This window comes from Anopheles maculipalpis, chromosome X (assembly GCF_943734695.1).
Source record: "Anopheles maculipalpis chromosome X, idAnoMacuDA_375_x, whole genome shotgun sequence".
Taxonomy (NCBI): Eukaryota; Metazoa; Arthropoda; class Insecta; order Diptera; family Culicidae; genus Anopheles; species Anopheles maculipalpis.
In genome coordinates, this window is record NC_064870.1 from 8,951,261 (window position 1) to 8,965,638 (window position 14,378).

At 45.8% G+C, this 14,378-nt stretch overlaps 3 protein-coding genes across 5 annotated transcripts in view; 2 read left to right on the top strand and 1 right to left on the bottom strand.

Annotated features, from left to right (window-relative positions):
• LOC126568426 (potassium voltage-gated channel protein Shaker) overlaps positions 1 to 14,378 on the top strand; it is a 416,918-nt gene that overhangs the window by 221,003 nt on the left and 181,537 nt on the right. The window lies entirely within an intron of this gene.
• The window catches only part of LOC126563177 (synaptic vesicle glycoprotein 2B), a 383,950-nt gene continuing 375,409 nt past the window's right edge, over positions 5,838 to 14,378 (top strand). The window contains exons 1-2 of the mRNA XM_050219804.1: positions 5,838 to 5,842; positions 6,968 to 6,984. Coding sequence (XP_050075761.1) covers positions 5,838 to 5,842; positions 6,968 to 6,984 — 22 coding nt within the window. The remainder of the gene's footprint in view (positions 5,843 to 6,967; positions 6,985 to 14,378) is intronic.
• LOC126556621 (cytosolic endo-beta-N-acetylglucosaminidase) lies at positions 10,141 to 13,698 on the bottom strand. Its single transcript, XM_050211988.1, has 3 exons — positions 13,668 to 13,698; positions 10,904 to 12,488; positions 10,141 to 10,347 (listed from the first exon to the last, which is right to left on the bottom strand). Exons 1-3 carry the CDS (start codon positions 13,696 to 13,698, stop codon positions 10,152 to 10,154), a joined length of 1,812 nt encoding a protein of 603 aa, XP_050067945.1. The 3' UTR covers positions 10,141 to 10,151.

Sequence of the window (14,378 nt, forward strand, 5' to 3'; positions counted from 1 at the left end):
AGGGAACGAGAGAGAGAGATAGAAGTGCTGGAATTTGTGGAGTGACAATATAGTGGCCACTGGACCAAACAGATGTGTCAAGGGAGCAGGAGAGGATGGAGGTTTTGAGGGGGAGATATTGAGAAGATTTACGATTCGGCGGCCGAGGTGGACCACAACTTTCTTCGAATCGCTTTCAATTTAAGACGCTTCTGCACCGGAGGAAGAAAAAAAAGATGCGAACGATCGATAGATAAGTAATGGAACAGGATGGTAAAAGAGAGCGAGAGAGAGAGAACGATAAAGCAAGTAAGAGATTGAAGGAAATAAATAAAAAAAAGGTGAAGTGTGTATGTGATAGCAAATAACGAACGGGCGAAAGTTGTATTTATTTTATGCGGTTTGTTTTGACTTCTTTTTGCTTCTTTTCGGTTCTTCTTTCTTCGTCCGGTTGTCCTCCCAGTCTCTTGTTGTTTTTTTTTTTCGTTCGTTCGTAATCGAAACGAAAGCGAAAACCAATCGATCGAATTGCACAAAACGGCGTGCAAGTAGGAAAAGCCTTTTCCCTGCACACAGGACCGGTCAGTAATACTATTAAACTAGCTTAAATAAGCAGAAAGTTTAGCAGCAATAAAATATATACTCAAAAGATTGAGACGCCAACGTTGTTCAGGACACAACAACAAGCGTCCACTTGTTTAAAACAATTTTCGAGATAATTGTCAAAGACTTCGACAAAATTGTCTAAAACGTTGTTATCTCGAACAGCGCATTTCTTTTAAACATGCAGACACTTGTCTTGTGACAAACATAAATTCAATCCTGGTTCATCCATTTTAATCACTAGTTCATTCTGATTTTTACTTTTGATATTAATGTATATTTAAAAGTACTTACCGTTAAAAAAACTCCAACTTTATGAAATTTATTTTTTATTTAATCGCCTGAATCTGGCCTGAATGTCGATATTGTGCTGCGTTGTTGAGAAAAAAAAAGACGGAAAAGAAAACGAAATTCAATCACTGCTGAAGTTTGGTTTTCTCCGCTGCACTTTGAAGCTCCAATTGCATGCATTTCAGGTTGAGATGCGTGGTATTTTGATTTTGATTGGTAGACAATGATGTCCGGTTATGTTTGTTTGCTGAATACGATGCCAGTTTGATGGAAGGTGGTTTTTTATGGAGATGTCATTATTATCGGCGCCCAATATTTCGGTACCGCAAATTTTCGCATACTCTCACTGATCCACCACCACCTTCCCCTCTTCGTCACCGAACAGCCCCCCCCACAACCCCTGGAAAATGACGGAACGGAAAATGCCATAAAATTTCGAGCATTCATGGCGAGGAAAGGCACAAATTGCAATTGCAGTCTGGGATGCTGGAAAGGGGTTGTTGCGTCCAAAAATTGGACGCCATTTACCGGAAGCCGTCCGACAGGCGCGCTACCCTCGGAAAATTAACGATCACAGTATGACGGCGAAGGGTTTTGAGGTGGAAAACTCGGATGTGTGTGTGAGAGAGAGAGAGAGAGAGAGAGAGAGAGAGAGAGCGAGAAGGAGATGATCTTTGAAAGAGAAACTATGGTAATAAACAGTTGCTCCAATCAGCGGGAGAAATTCAACAAGGCCTCCCCCTTCTCGAGGGAGGTTTGATCAGGTTTTATTGGAGTTTTCCAAAAAACACGAAGGTTCCGCCAAAAAAAAAAAAAAACGAGTATTAACGAGCTTTCCTTTGCGGAAGTGTGAGCGCCTTCCCTTTCCCAGGCAGGTTAGGGGATTGATGAGGAGACGTCAATGGGTGAGAGAGGGGAGGGGTGGGGTGGCACACAAAATAACACCGAAAACAATAGGTCCAATAAATTATGCGCTTCCTGTGACCTTTTGCGACGGTCAAGAGATTCAAGGGTTCGTCGCTTTGGCGGTTATCTAAATCTTTTGAAATCTCTACGATCCCATGTCAAAGGAAGGGAATAAAAAAAAGAATGGGAGAAACTTTGCACATTAGCAGGTGTTTCTGCTCGAATCTAATACTCCAATATTGGATGCTTTTTTCGGATTTATTTTTCCCAAAAGCACACACGCGCGCACGTTTGATTATTTGTTTTTCAATTCCGCGAATTAAAAAAAAAACAACACTCCACTAAACACGCACTTGCTTCGCTTGATTCGAAGATTGTTATTTCGCAGTTCGTCGCTAATACTGAAATCACATACACGCACACAATCCCACACACACACAAGTCGTTCCCGTTCCCTTTCGCTTTCGCGCATAGCCTTAGGCTAAATTCATACACACGGCAGGGAGATCGACAAATAAGAAGGATCAAGCTCAAAAAACACACACACGAGATCGTCAAAACACTCATACACACGGACGTCTGAATTGTACACTCGTGAGAGGAAACACATTTTCTAAAATGATGCGCAAAACCCAGATCCAGGAGCCCTTACCAACACCAAACGATGCACTTCCGGGTGCGCCTGTCAAGCCGAACAGTTGATGCACGAATCGAAAATCGCATCTCACTCGTATGGGAAAGAAGAAAAAAAAACGCTCCTCACCTTCGGCAACAATCGATCGAAAGCATCCAAAACTGGCAACACAACACTTGTTTGTTTTCCTTTGCAGGCGAAACCACGCACGGTTTCGTTTGCGTTTCTTTCGGGCGACCCAAAACTGCCTGCGACCGTTTCGTAGCGCGGCTTGCTGGAAACTAATACCGCGCTCGGTCCGTTTTTTTCCGGGCCACCTCACAAAACCGGGCGCACGATGTTGTGTTGGTTTGCCTCCCCCCCCCCCCCCCCCCCCTTCGCAAAGAGAGAAAAGCGCGCAGCGTTCGTCGCGTATACACACAGCGCACACGGAAGGGGAGCTGGGAGGGAGTGCACTCTGTGGCTTAGTGCCGGCTGAAGGTTAGTAAGGGGTGCGCGCTTCGTGGTGGTTTGCAGGTTTGCACCCCTTCCTTCGAGCAGCGTTTCCTTCGCCCGCCTCGCTACCAGCACGGTCGTCTGCCTGCTTGCTCGTCTGGAGCCTGCAAAGATGATGGGTTTCTCTCGGTTTCATCTTGATATTTGCTCGGTGGTGGATGTTGGTGGGGGTTGGAATTGCACCCTGGCTGGAGTACGAAGACAATCTGTTGCAATCCCGTTTTAGTGCTTGCTTGCATTGCCTAGGCAGTGCACCACAACACAGTGAGGCGACCTTGCAAGCGGCTAGATTGAGTTGAATAGTTTTGTTGTTGATATTTTATTTAGCTACAGTTAGCGGATACAAATCAGTTGCGTGCTTTCGTTTGTGCACTCGCCAAAAATATTGTTTTAGCTCTTATAAAACGGTTAGAAAAACAAAAGACACAAACTGGTAAGCGACGAACCTTTCGAATTTCTTCACTTAATTAAGCTTGCCATTATTATCCTCGTCTCTTTATTGACCAATCAATGTGATCAATCAACTCAATCGTTAATTTAAATGCATTCGCTTTTGAGCTCAAAAAACAGTTGGGAAAAAAAACGACTTCACCTGAAAAGCGACGAACATTTTCGATTTTTTTTTGCTAACTCAAATTCTTGTTCTCTCGTACTAACTGTGTTCATTGAGGTTGACATGGGTCTTATGCTCTATTAAAAATCCACACAGGGTTCATCGCTTGCCATTCTCTTGTTCCTTGATATTGGCTATTATCCTCGTTTTTTTTCACCAATATTGGGTTCGATTAACCCAATCAATCAATTCATGAATCAAATACAATGTATTGTTTTTAAACGATTTCGACAGTTGCACAAAAACAAAAGACTTCAACCGTCTTGGCGACGAACCATTGGTTATTTTTTAAATTCTCAGCATTTCTTTTAATTTAAATTTTGTTCTTGTTCTTAAGAACTAAACCTTGGAGTAATTATTGAACACACAGACAGACACCGCAAGCGTTTCTTCGTTATTTTAAAAACTTTTCTCAAAAGAAAAAGCTGTTTTCATATTATACTGATAAAACAGCAACCTCCGTAAAAACAAAAGACTTCATCGTGGCAAACGACGCGAACCCCTTTTGTGATTTTTTCTTCCTCTCGTGTCTCGATTTGGGAGATTTGTAGGGTAACGTTCCCAACCCGACTTCATCTGAAAACTATAAATCTCACACATTTACACAGCGGCACGAGTGGTACGAGACAACCGGGTTTCCAAAAAGCAAACGATTTAATTCACACATTCGATCGCGCTTCGCACCGTTTCGGATCGTTCGTATGATGAAGGGCATTTCGAATGCTTCAGCATAACGATCATCATCGGGCTAAGGCCGGCAAGATGCTTCTCTCCCCTCAGACTGCCTGTTGTTGCTACGGATGAGCATGGGGGGAACACTTCAACTGGATTAGGTACGCTGCACTGCTGACGCCGTGTTTATCGGGCTGAGTGTTATCGAAATATTAGCGAGCGCCCTAACGGGTACGAAATTTTAAGCGTTCGAGAGTGGTTGAAGTGCAAATGGTCCGGTGGAAGAAATTGCAGTCACAGCCATATTGAACCAACGCATCCGCTTGGTCATTATTTTGGCGGGGAGGTGAACGTTTTTCAATGGGGAAGGGAAGGCACGGATTGGGCACGAGGGCCCAATTGATGCTTTTGTTAAACGCAATGCCAATCCAAAGCCACCTATTCTGTGCATTCGTTGGTGCTAACCAGGAACACACACCAAAAGCACCCATATCTAATGCGTGTGCGCTGCTCACATGTGTGTTACTTTTATTTCTTTCACCGAATCCATTTACCGTTTAAGGCGCGGGAAAAGAAGGTTGTTGAGGGGGGAGGGTGGAGCGGTAGAAGAGGGGAGAGGGCTCTGCGTGATGTAGAAAATGTGCCAAGTACTGTACTGTCGCTACGAAACCCTTTTAACTTATGCTTCAAACACACACACACACACACGTGCACCGTCGCGACGCTCAAAATCGAAAGACTTGGTACACGTACGAGCGACGAACCTTCTGGCGAATGGCGATGAAATAACCAGTGACAACCAGAGAAGATTGTGAGATGGGTTGATGGGAGGATGGGCGCAACAACAAAAAAAAAACCGACGTTGGTGACTGACTGAATCCGGTACAGCAGTTGAACGCACGTAACATTGTAACAGCACCGAAGATGCGTGTCGTGCCCGTCCGATCGCGTATGATCGCGTCACCAGAATATGCTTGCGTGACTGAGTGTTGGCGGATTTTCTTCCCATTTTGTTTCTCTCTCCGTCTCTCAATTTTCCCTTTTCGATTTAATGCGGATTTAAACTTCCGCACAGAAAGTTCGCACGTTGCTGCGTGTGTACGACGGGGGCATACGTGTGAGATCTAGTGATGGGGAAGCTGAGAAGGGAACTAGTTCATCTGGCGGTATGTTGGCTGCATCACGGAACGCACAAGCGAAGAGGGTGGCGAGCTGTAATTAGAGCGCCTTCGTTCGAAGAGCTGTTCTCGCGAGCCATCCGAGATGGTGTAGGGTGGGGGGAGGTTGTACGTCAAGGTATGTTAATTAGCGTCCAAAAAGTGGAAGAATGTAAAAAAAAAACGGATTAGCTCAACTGGCAACTCGGTGGAAGCTAGAACAAAAGCATCTTCTTCACACGCTCCCTTGGGGTTTGTCTTCTTACGGGCGAGACCTTGAGCAAGAGCCACTTCTGGTGGTGCAAACGAACGAACCAAGGTTTTTTTGTGCTTCTGTTTCTCCATGTGTAGCTTCTAGCGCCCAACGTTTACCTTTGACCCGGTTTAGTTACATAAAAGGGCTTTTTTTTTGTTCGTAAAACCGGGAACCAGCAAACCCACACGAACCTTGTCACCTTGGGAAAGGTCATGTGCATCTTTCGCGCGGATGAGGTAAACCAGTGAAGTAAGACGCATTCTTTCCACTTTGCAGGCGTGCATGATCGACCAGAGAGAAATGACTCGTACGCTCCCATATACCCGACGGGTCAACCAATGCGATTGTTATCGCTCGAGTGCGCGACCCGTCCGGTGCATTCACTTCCTTTTGTGTGGTTGTGGAGAGCGCAAACTTTCGACCGAATGCGGTGATGGTGGTGGTTTCAAGATGCACTTCCTTGCAGCACGAGCGATAGTGAACGTCCGTCCCGATACGGCGCTCGAACGGAATCGGAACGGAAGCAGGCAGCGACGCAATGCGAATGAAGCGATAAAACACACCAGCATGTAACAGGGGTTTACAGGGTTAAATATGCAACTGTGTTGGGACGGATAAAAACGATAGAGGGGGGGGGGGGGGGGGGGGGTTGGGGGGTAATGTTCGGGAAGCAAAACACATTACGGGTGGTTCCCTTTAATAGCACAAAATGTCATATTCAGATGCAGATCTTCTAGATTTCTGATTTAGGTTTGAGCATTATTCAAAATTTTTGTAACTGTTTGTTGATTTTTATTGGCTCGTGGCCGAACTGTTCAAGATGGGTCCGGGGAGAGGCTTGCCGCCGTCATGCATTGGTTGATTGTTAGAATTTGGAAACTGGGTGTCATACAGCCGGTGTTCAAAAAGGGCGACAGGTTGGACTGTGCTAACAACATTGACATCATCGGACGTACAACCCAACTGAGACCCGAAACCAAAAGAATTGAATTAAGGATCAATGCGACCAAGATAGAATACGTGCTTACCGGAGGTAGTGACCGGGATAGAGCCCAACTCGGACGCAGAGTATCAGTTGAGACGGTGACGATCTTGAGGTCGTAGAGGAGTTCTGCTCGTATTTTGGTACCATCAAGTTAAACCATCAAGAAGCAGAAGGTGCAGCTTAGTCTCTTCTAAGCTGGGGATGACCCTCTGTTCACCTGTTCAATCAAAAGTGTCAAACTCATTTTTTTTTCCTTTCCATTCGAATTTCTTCTTCATCCATCTGGTAAACCCTGTAGGACGACACAAAACGAAAGACACACACAGAACTGCCCGCGCGGTCACCTGCAGTCCGCGATACTTTCCACCACCAAAAGCAAAACGGGAGAAAGTGGTAACGAGCTTGTGGCGAATTTGGTGGCGATTTCGCTTTTGCTTTCTGTTTCTGGAGTGCCGTTTCTGTGCTTTGTTTGGCTAGCAATGAAAATAAAAAGAACGGCCAGTGACTCGGTCAGCTGTTTTGGCTGGACATATCCAGGTCCTCCTCATATGACTGAAAGGTGACTTCCGAGTGACAGTTTTCACGTGCTTCATTTGCATTAACGTCCGCCGAGAAGGTGGACGCATTGTAGTTTACTAGCCAATAGCTTTACCATATTCAACAAGCACACATCCCACTCTCTCTCTCTCTCTCTCTCTCACTCGTGGTTTGCTCTTTTGCCAACAGGAAACGGAATCCGGAACAACGCCATAATGAGGCGTCGGATTGTTGGAACGAACCCAAGACGACTCCAATCACGAACGGTTTGGAACGATATGGAGAAAGAAAGTTCCACACATGCTGCCACGCTACTTCCCGCTCACTGGTACTCACTGCACCATCACACTGCGTTGATGCAGGTTTAGAAAAGAGTATGAGAAGAGAAGCTTCGGAAGCTGCAAAAAGGCAGGCAATAGACTTGGAGCGGCCTTCGTAACTCTCGGCCTGGTGGATGGACGGTTGTGAGATTAGGTTAGCGGAAGATGTAGAAGAGTGATGGCGGGGAGGTGCCTTGCGTTTTTGTTATGTATCCGTCTGCATCCTCGCCTATCACATAATGCCGTAATCGCTGCTGCTGCATGCCTTGGAGGCTGTGTGTTCGTGTGTAGACGATCTTGTGCGCAACAGAGCAAAGTTTGTAAGCGACGTAGATTACGTCTTCGAAAGGGTTTTGCTACACTGCACAACGAACACACAGCGCGGATGATTTGTTGATGTTTTCTGGACTCTTTGCAGAGAGCGTAGCTAAAAAGGCTTTAGAGATCCCTAAGATATATCCCCAACCACCTATTTCGAAGCTGATGCTCAAGAGGTTCTACAACCTCCGGAACTCTCCAGAATCTCCAGACTCTAAAGACTGCGTACCACTGATATCTATATTCGCCGCGCGCGAATCGCCGTTCCGGTTTGGTTTGCTCGCGGACCTGCTCAACTTCACCAAATAAAGGATGGAAAGTGAAAGTCTAAGCTTCATATTTGGCCCTTGGATGCTTTGCTATACGCGTGCCGCTAGGCTCGTGTACACGGGTGAATGTGATCATCAACCAGGTCCCTTGGACGTTCTCATACTTTACGCAATCCCCTCAAGCACACAAACACACCCTAAAAGCCGACACATTCCGGTATGGGTGTACCAAACTCCTGCGTGCTTTTCTTTTCGCGATTCGGTTGAAAACAATCGTTTCCAACATTCCAACCGTATGTGGTCATTTTTCATCCTCACGCCAAAACATCAAAGAATGCGCACGTATAGCCAAAACCTATTTTCTGTTTCCTCTCGTTTTGTGCTTTGTGCGTTCCTACGTCCGAAACAGAAAAAAAATCTACAGAAAATACGTCGCGACACGTATCGGGAGGGTATTGTAATTTGAATCCGAAACCTTAAGACGCTTGAGGGCACACTTGGGCAGTTGGAATGGAATTTGCGGCCATCATTAGTAATTAGCATTCTTCTGGGTTGTTTGGATGTTGAATCGTAAAGGCAAGGTAGCAATGGTGAGAGCACACGATCCAGTTGACATTGAATTGGCCAGGGAGAACGACGACGATTGTCCGGGAGGGAGGGGGTGGGGGGAGTTGTATCGATCATCGGGAGGGTGCAGGTCATTTAGTTTTTCTAGCGCATTGCTTCATATGCTCACCGCTCTCCGAATGCCATACTATCATTAAACGTGTGCGATGGAGCTGCAAGATATTAACAGCATACAGTAGACGGATGAGTTAATATGGCTAAAGCAGACCCTTCCCCCAATCAGCAAGACGTTTTGTTCGGTGCATTGCAGCTCTGTGGCTATGGGTATTAAATTACCACAATCTATGAGCGTTTTAAGCAAGACATGGCGTGGGCCATCGAGAAATCAGCAGAGCTGGTGTCGTAATATGGATGAAGATCTAGACCAGGTATGTCAAACTGGCGAGCAGGCTTTAGCAGCAGCGGCCCGCCAGAATATATTGAGATTTGTATTGAAAGCATTGATTATCGAAAATTCGACTGTTATTTCACAATCCATCAAAGCAAACCTTCGTCATGCGTGATTTTGCTTCAATTCTGCTTCATCCAAAATTTTGGGCAAACTCAAATACATCAGAAAAAGGCAAATAGGTCTTGAAATTGAAGGATGAAAATAATAAGCATATTACGACACTTGGAAATCAATTTTGGCTCTAGGATCTCATGGTTCTAACTGATATTACAGGACATTGCCACGTCAAATGAAAAATGAGTTAGTAACAAATAATCACGACTTATTAAAAGCATTTTAGGAAAGCTGGAGTATTTTGAATCCCGCCATCTGCGGCAGATTTAGCCTTTAATACAGGGTTACAGGGAGGGTTACATAGCTCGAGGCAGCGATCGGAATCCGTGTGATCCGCCAGTTTTTACAACCTTTCGTTTTGAGCTTCAGCTCGGAGGCCTTTTTTAAGGTGGGTTCAGTCCGCTTATAGGAAGATCCGCCTCTGTTCTTGTGCAAGAATCAAAAACAAGTTCCAATTTTTAAATTTTAACAAAAACTTTTCGGAAATTGCTGAACTCCGAAAGAAGTTTGGACTCTTTTACGAAGCGTCATCCGGCGCTCAAGGCCTCTTGGAGGGCCTCTCGAGCGCACATCGAGAGACAAAATGTTTGGTCCCGTATGCGACGAAGGGCAATTGGTGAGTCCCTAAAGACTTTAAAGGCCAAAACGATCGGAAATTGAGAAGTTATGGCGTTTGAACCACATAATATGCTACTTATTCTTTACTACTAAAACGTCAAAGGATCTTGGCTTGATTTTATCCGTGGTTGGCAAGTCAGTCCTGCATATACTACGAGGATACCGTCCAGAATCTGGACTCCGGACGAGATTGATGAATTCGGTTTGATTGAAGGTGTTCGACTGCGTGCAGCACGTTGTTTGGTGATATTTTGTTTGCAATTTGATTCCGTTGCGAAAGCTACGTTTGATTACGTTTATTGCCAATCCTAAAGAATGTGGCATTCTGTAGCCTAAAGGTTGTGGCATTCTGCAGGTCACTTTCCATCACTCGGAACGGTCGAAAAACAGTACGGTACGCTGGGACAAATAATCACGATGGGTCGGTATGCCGGCCTGCAGGTGTATAGCACCGAGCAGTGCATAATCGGTAGAGCGTGCTTCCGGTTGCTTGTGCAGCTTGATGCCGATATCTACAATCCGTATGCCCGGTGGTAGCTGTTCGGCCGATAAATAGTAGTATCTGCGTATGGGTAGGAAAGCGAGCCGTTAGTAATGCTAAAATATTAACAGGTGAGTAGATAAATTGTAGTCCTGGTGTATGGATAAAATGGTTTTGGATAACCGTAAAACAACATTGATGGGGATAGCAAAAGCTCGGTCGATATTTAAGCAACCTGTGGATCATATGATTCGTGAACATTTGGACAAGCAACAACAGGTGGTTTGAAGCCAAATTTGTGTGTCGATATGTGACTTTGGACGATATAAGAGGAAACAAACTATTTCCTGTTCGCAGACCAGGAATGAGAGCTGTCCGGAAAGAAATTAAGGCCCAATGCTAATGTAATCGTTGAGACAGAGGCTATTTGGCCAGGGGATTTTAAGGCTAAAGGCAAACTATATTTAAAAAATGGCTTCGAAAAGATAGCAGATCGCTATCAAGCACTGCTTCGCTGTCGAAGGCGAATTAAGTTAAGTAAACAAATTGAATTTAGCCAAAAAAATAAAATCCTTTTATCATGGTTAGGACTATAAATTATCGATCCACCTGTTACATACAACCGCTACATCCTTACCTGATTTCCCACCCGTTAATCGTGTCCGCTAATGGCAGTTGTGAGGTAGCGCCCAACTTGAGCAATTGCAGCGATGCCTCCTTGTCCAGCGGTATGGCGCGCATTTCATTGCTACGATCGCCCACGTGACAGTCTTCATTGGCACACACAATCCGCAAACACTCGTGCCGCCTGGAATTGTACGCTTTCAGCACCAGTGCCAGATCGACCGTGGCCGAGTTGGTGCTCCGGTGGGCGTAGCACACGATCAAATCGTCGGCTAGCGGGAAATCGCACGCAAACAGCCGCTTGTCGTGTTCGTCGTTGCGCAGCTTCAGACACGAACCACCGTCCAGGGCACCGTCAAAGTGATGCGTCCAGTGGGACAGTGGATCGTTGCGCGTTTCGTACTCGAGCGGTGGTGTGTACGGGATCGAGGGTTGATAGTTTTGCTTTGCCAGATTAAACCAACACTCGTCCGATTGCGTTTTGCCGAGTCGGTTGTAAAACTTGCCCGACCCAAGACAGAACGAGCTGTAGAACGGGAGCCGAATCGGTCCGCGGACGTACAGATGGCGCCACAGTCGGTTCCAGAAGCGATCGTTCATCTGCAGAAACTGTACATTACGGTCGTCCGGTTCGAGCTGGTCCCGTTTGGAGGATTCTTCCAGGGATTCGAAGGTCCACCCGGGTGCAAAGAGTGCGACAGAAAATTTAAAGTTCATCACCTGCTCGAGTGGTGCGTTCGTGTCCATTTGGGCCTTTTGGCTGCGGCCAAACACATCGATTCCGACGTACACATCGAGCCGCCGATCGGGACAGTAGTTCATGATATAGTTTTCCGTACGCTCCAGCTTCTGCCGATTCCAGGCATAGTTCAGGAAGATACCATCGCACGCCAGAAAGAACGAATCGTTCGCACTGTTCAGCTCGTTCTGCCAGTCAACACGCCCGTTCTTTACGATCGCATCGTACCAAATTACCAAGCTGCCCGGTATCTCCGCATGGCAGCGTTCCGTCAGCAGCTGGACAAAGTCGAGCAGCATCCCAACTTTGGACGATTCTAGCGCACACTCGATGTTAAGCAGCCAGCCATGAAACTGACACACCTTGGACACCGTTACCAGTGCTTCCACGACACGCGCCATAAACTCTTCCGACTGCAGTATGTCCCGAAGCATGGATACATTTTTCTGCTCCACGATCAGCGTACCGATAACCTTCACGCCGTTCCGATGGGCACAGTTTAGCCACTGGAGCGTCGGCACCGTAACGAAGTAGTGGCTAAAGTAGCAGAAGATGTCGATCGCGGCCCAGTTGTAGAACCGGTAATCCACCCATTGCTCCTCTCCCCTCACACCGTTGATGTACTTGTCGTTCAGATAGTTACCCTTAAAGTCGTGACAAAGCAACACCTGCGGCCGGGATTCGTTCTCCACGTACGTGACCGGTTCGTCGGCAAACTCTAGCACCTGGTACCGTTCGCCTAGATGGCGGGACCGGGACCGGGGTGCAATCGGTTCGACCAGATTCCTCCACGGGTGGGGCCCTTTGTCAAAGTCGAGCAGCGCTTGCAGCGTCAGGATCGGTTGGCACATTTGCGGATCTGTTCGGAAAGACATACTGCGGGTGAATAATTGCGAACGATTGCTTGCCTGCCCTGTTTAGCGCGAATTCCGTCTGGAACGATATTTGATAACAAAACAGATGCTGCTAATGTGCGTGTGGTTGACCTAGTTGAGCAGCATGGTTGGATGTTATTCTACTTATTGTGAAGCTTCTAAATCGCTTTATCGTAAACGTTCTACCAGTAGCCAAGCTAGAGACATGGTCCCTGCAGTTAATTCTCTTCCTTTTTTCTACTCGACACAAAGTGCAGTATTGTGTCGACAAAGCGATATTTGCCTTCTTTTTTTTTCTTCTCTCTAACACAACAACGATAGAAGTGCAATTTTATCAGTAACGCTGTAAAGCGAGCGAGAGCTGACAGAGGCAAAATAGGAAATGATAAAAGAATGTGGCGAAAGTGTGTTATAGTGGCGTAGAGATGGGGTAAAAAATAGCAAAAAGGTGGAACTGGTTGAGGAGCTTTCCACAAAACATCGGAACCAGTTCCGTCAGGTAGGTTCAACCACTCTTTCCAGAATCCTTGGTTTCGAAGATTTCGGACGGTTCCGGACGGTTCCGGACGGTTCCGAGGATTCCCGATAATTCCTGATGATTCCAACGGTTTGGAAGAGGAACTGGAATCACACGTTCCGGGACCGAATCGGAACTGTGATTGCGTTCCAGAGAACCCATTACTATAGTGGCGTTCTCTAGGAGGCATATTGTTCTACCATTTTGCTATGGAAATGTACCATAAACCAATGCAGTCGATGGCAGTGTGCAGTCACGTGGCAATTGTAGAACTTTTCATGTGATTTCAGAGTTCTACGTTCGTTGACGACGTCGTGTCTCGACCGCAAAACCACAAACCTCACCTCTAAGTATCTTAGGGCAAGTGAATGAGTGAAAAATTGATTAGATAAAACTCTCTTTCAAGAACGAAAATTCGCAACGAGAGAACGTTTTTCCTCACAGCTTAGTTTTCTAGCGATCCATGTGTTTGTGGATGCTGCTCAAAATGCTCAACTTGCTTTAAGGGGGTTTTGCTCGGCTGCGTGGCACTAAGCGACTTTATACGCCTAAAAAAAGAGCTCTTTTCCTTACGCTAACCTAAAATTTAATCAGAGAAGATTCCGGACGCTACATTGATACAAGTGCAAAATGTGTGTCTACTTACACAAACTATCACATTCCGTGTTCTCCTCCATTGCGAGGATTGTTGATTGCTTAGCAAAAACGTTTTAGTGAACAATAGCACCACTGCCGGATCCGGATACGACGACGACTCGAACCACTGAAGTCAGCTAATAGACTGATAACATAATACGGACCTCTTAAAACTGAAACTGTTGCTAACCGAAAAATGGAAGCTTTTTGCGGTTTTTCACTATTACCCGTATGGCGTAGATGCTTTTTGTCGTTGGCTTGCACATGCTTTAGCTATTGTTTCGTTGAACAAGTGTTAGCATATTTTTAACAAACAAGTACGGGTAAGCTAACTTAATCTAATCATCATTACTGATTAATCTAAAAACGCGCCAGAAAGGGATTATTTTATTGGGGATTGTTTCCGTTGGTGCTTCCGTCGCTGCAGAACATCGTGTTTGTTTACGTTTTACGGTTGGTTTGACGTTTCGCATTCAACAGCGGCAACCGTCAATCGAAACTGACAGCTGAAATAGGCCGGTCGCGCGCTAGAACTGGAAACAAAGCAAATTGTATTTTTCATTCCTTTTTTGATGGAAGAAAGTTTGTGAATTTGAGTGAAAGTTTTACATTAAGAACATATTTCTTTGATAATCGTTCGCTACATACGATTCATATTCAGATTGGTCCAACGAACGTACGTAAACAGTAGTGACGACTGCATGTGTGTGGAGAGCGCTTG

Bases quoted from the DNA above. Each gene is read 5' to 3' on its own strand.
- LOC126556621 (XM_050211988.1), bottom strand. From the start codon at position 13,698: ATGGAGGAGAACACGGAATGTGATAGTTTGT. The intron at 12,489-13,667 runs GTAAGTAGACAC...CTTTCCGAACAG, and splicing joins CACGGAATGTGATAGTTTGT to ATCCGCAAATGTGCCAACCG. The intron at 10,348-10,903 runs GTAAGGATGTAG...ACCCATACGCAG, and splicing joins ATTAACGGGTGGGAAATCAG to ATACTACTATTTATCGGCCG.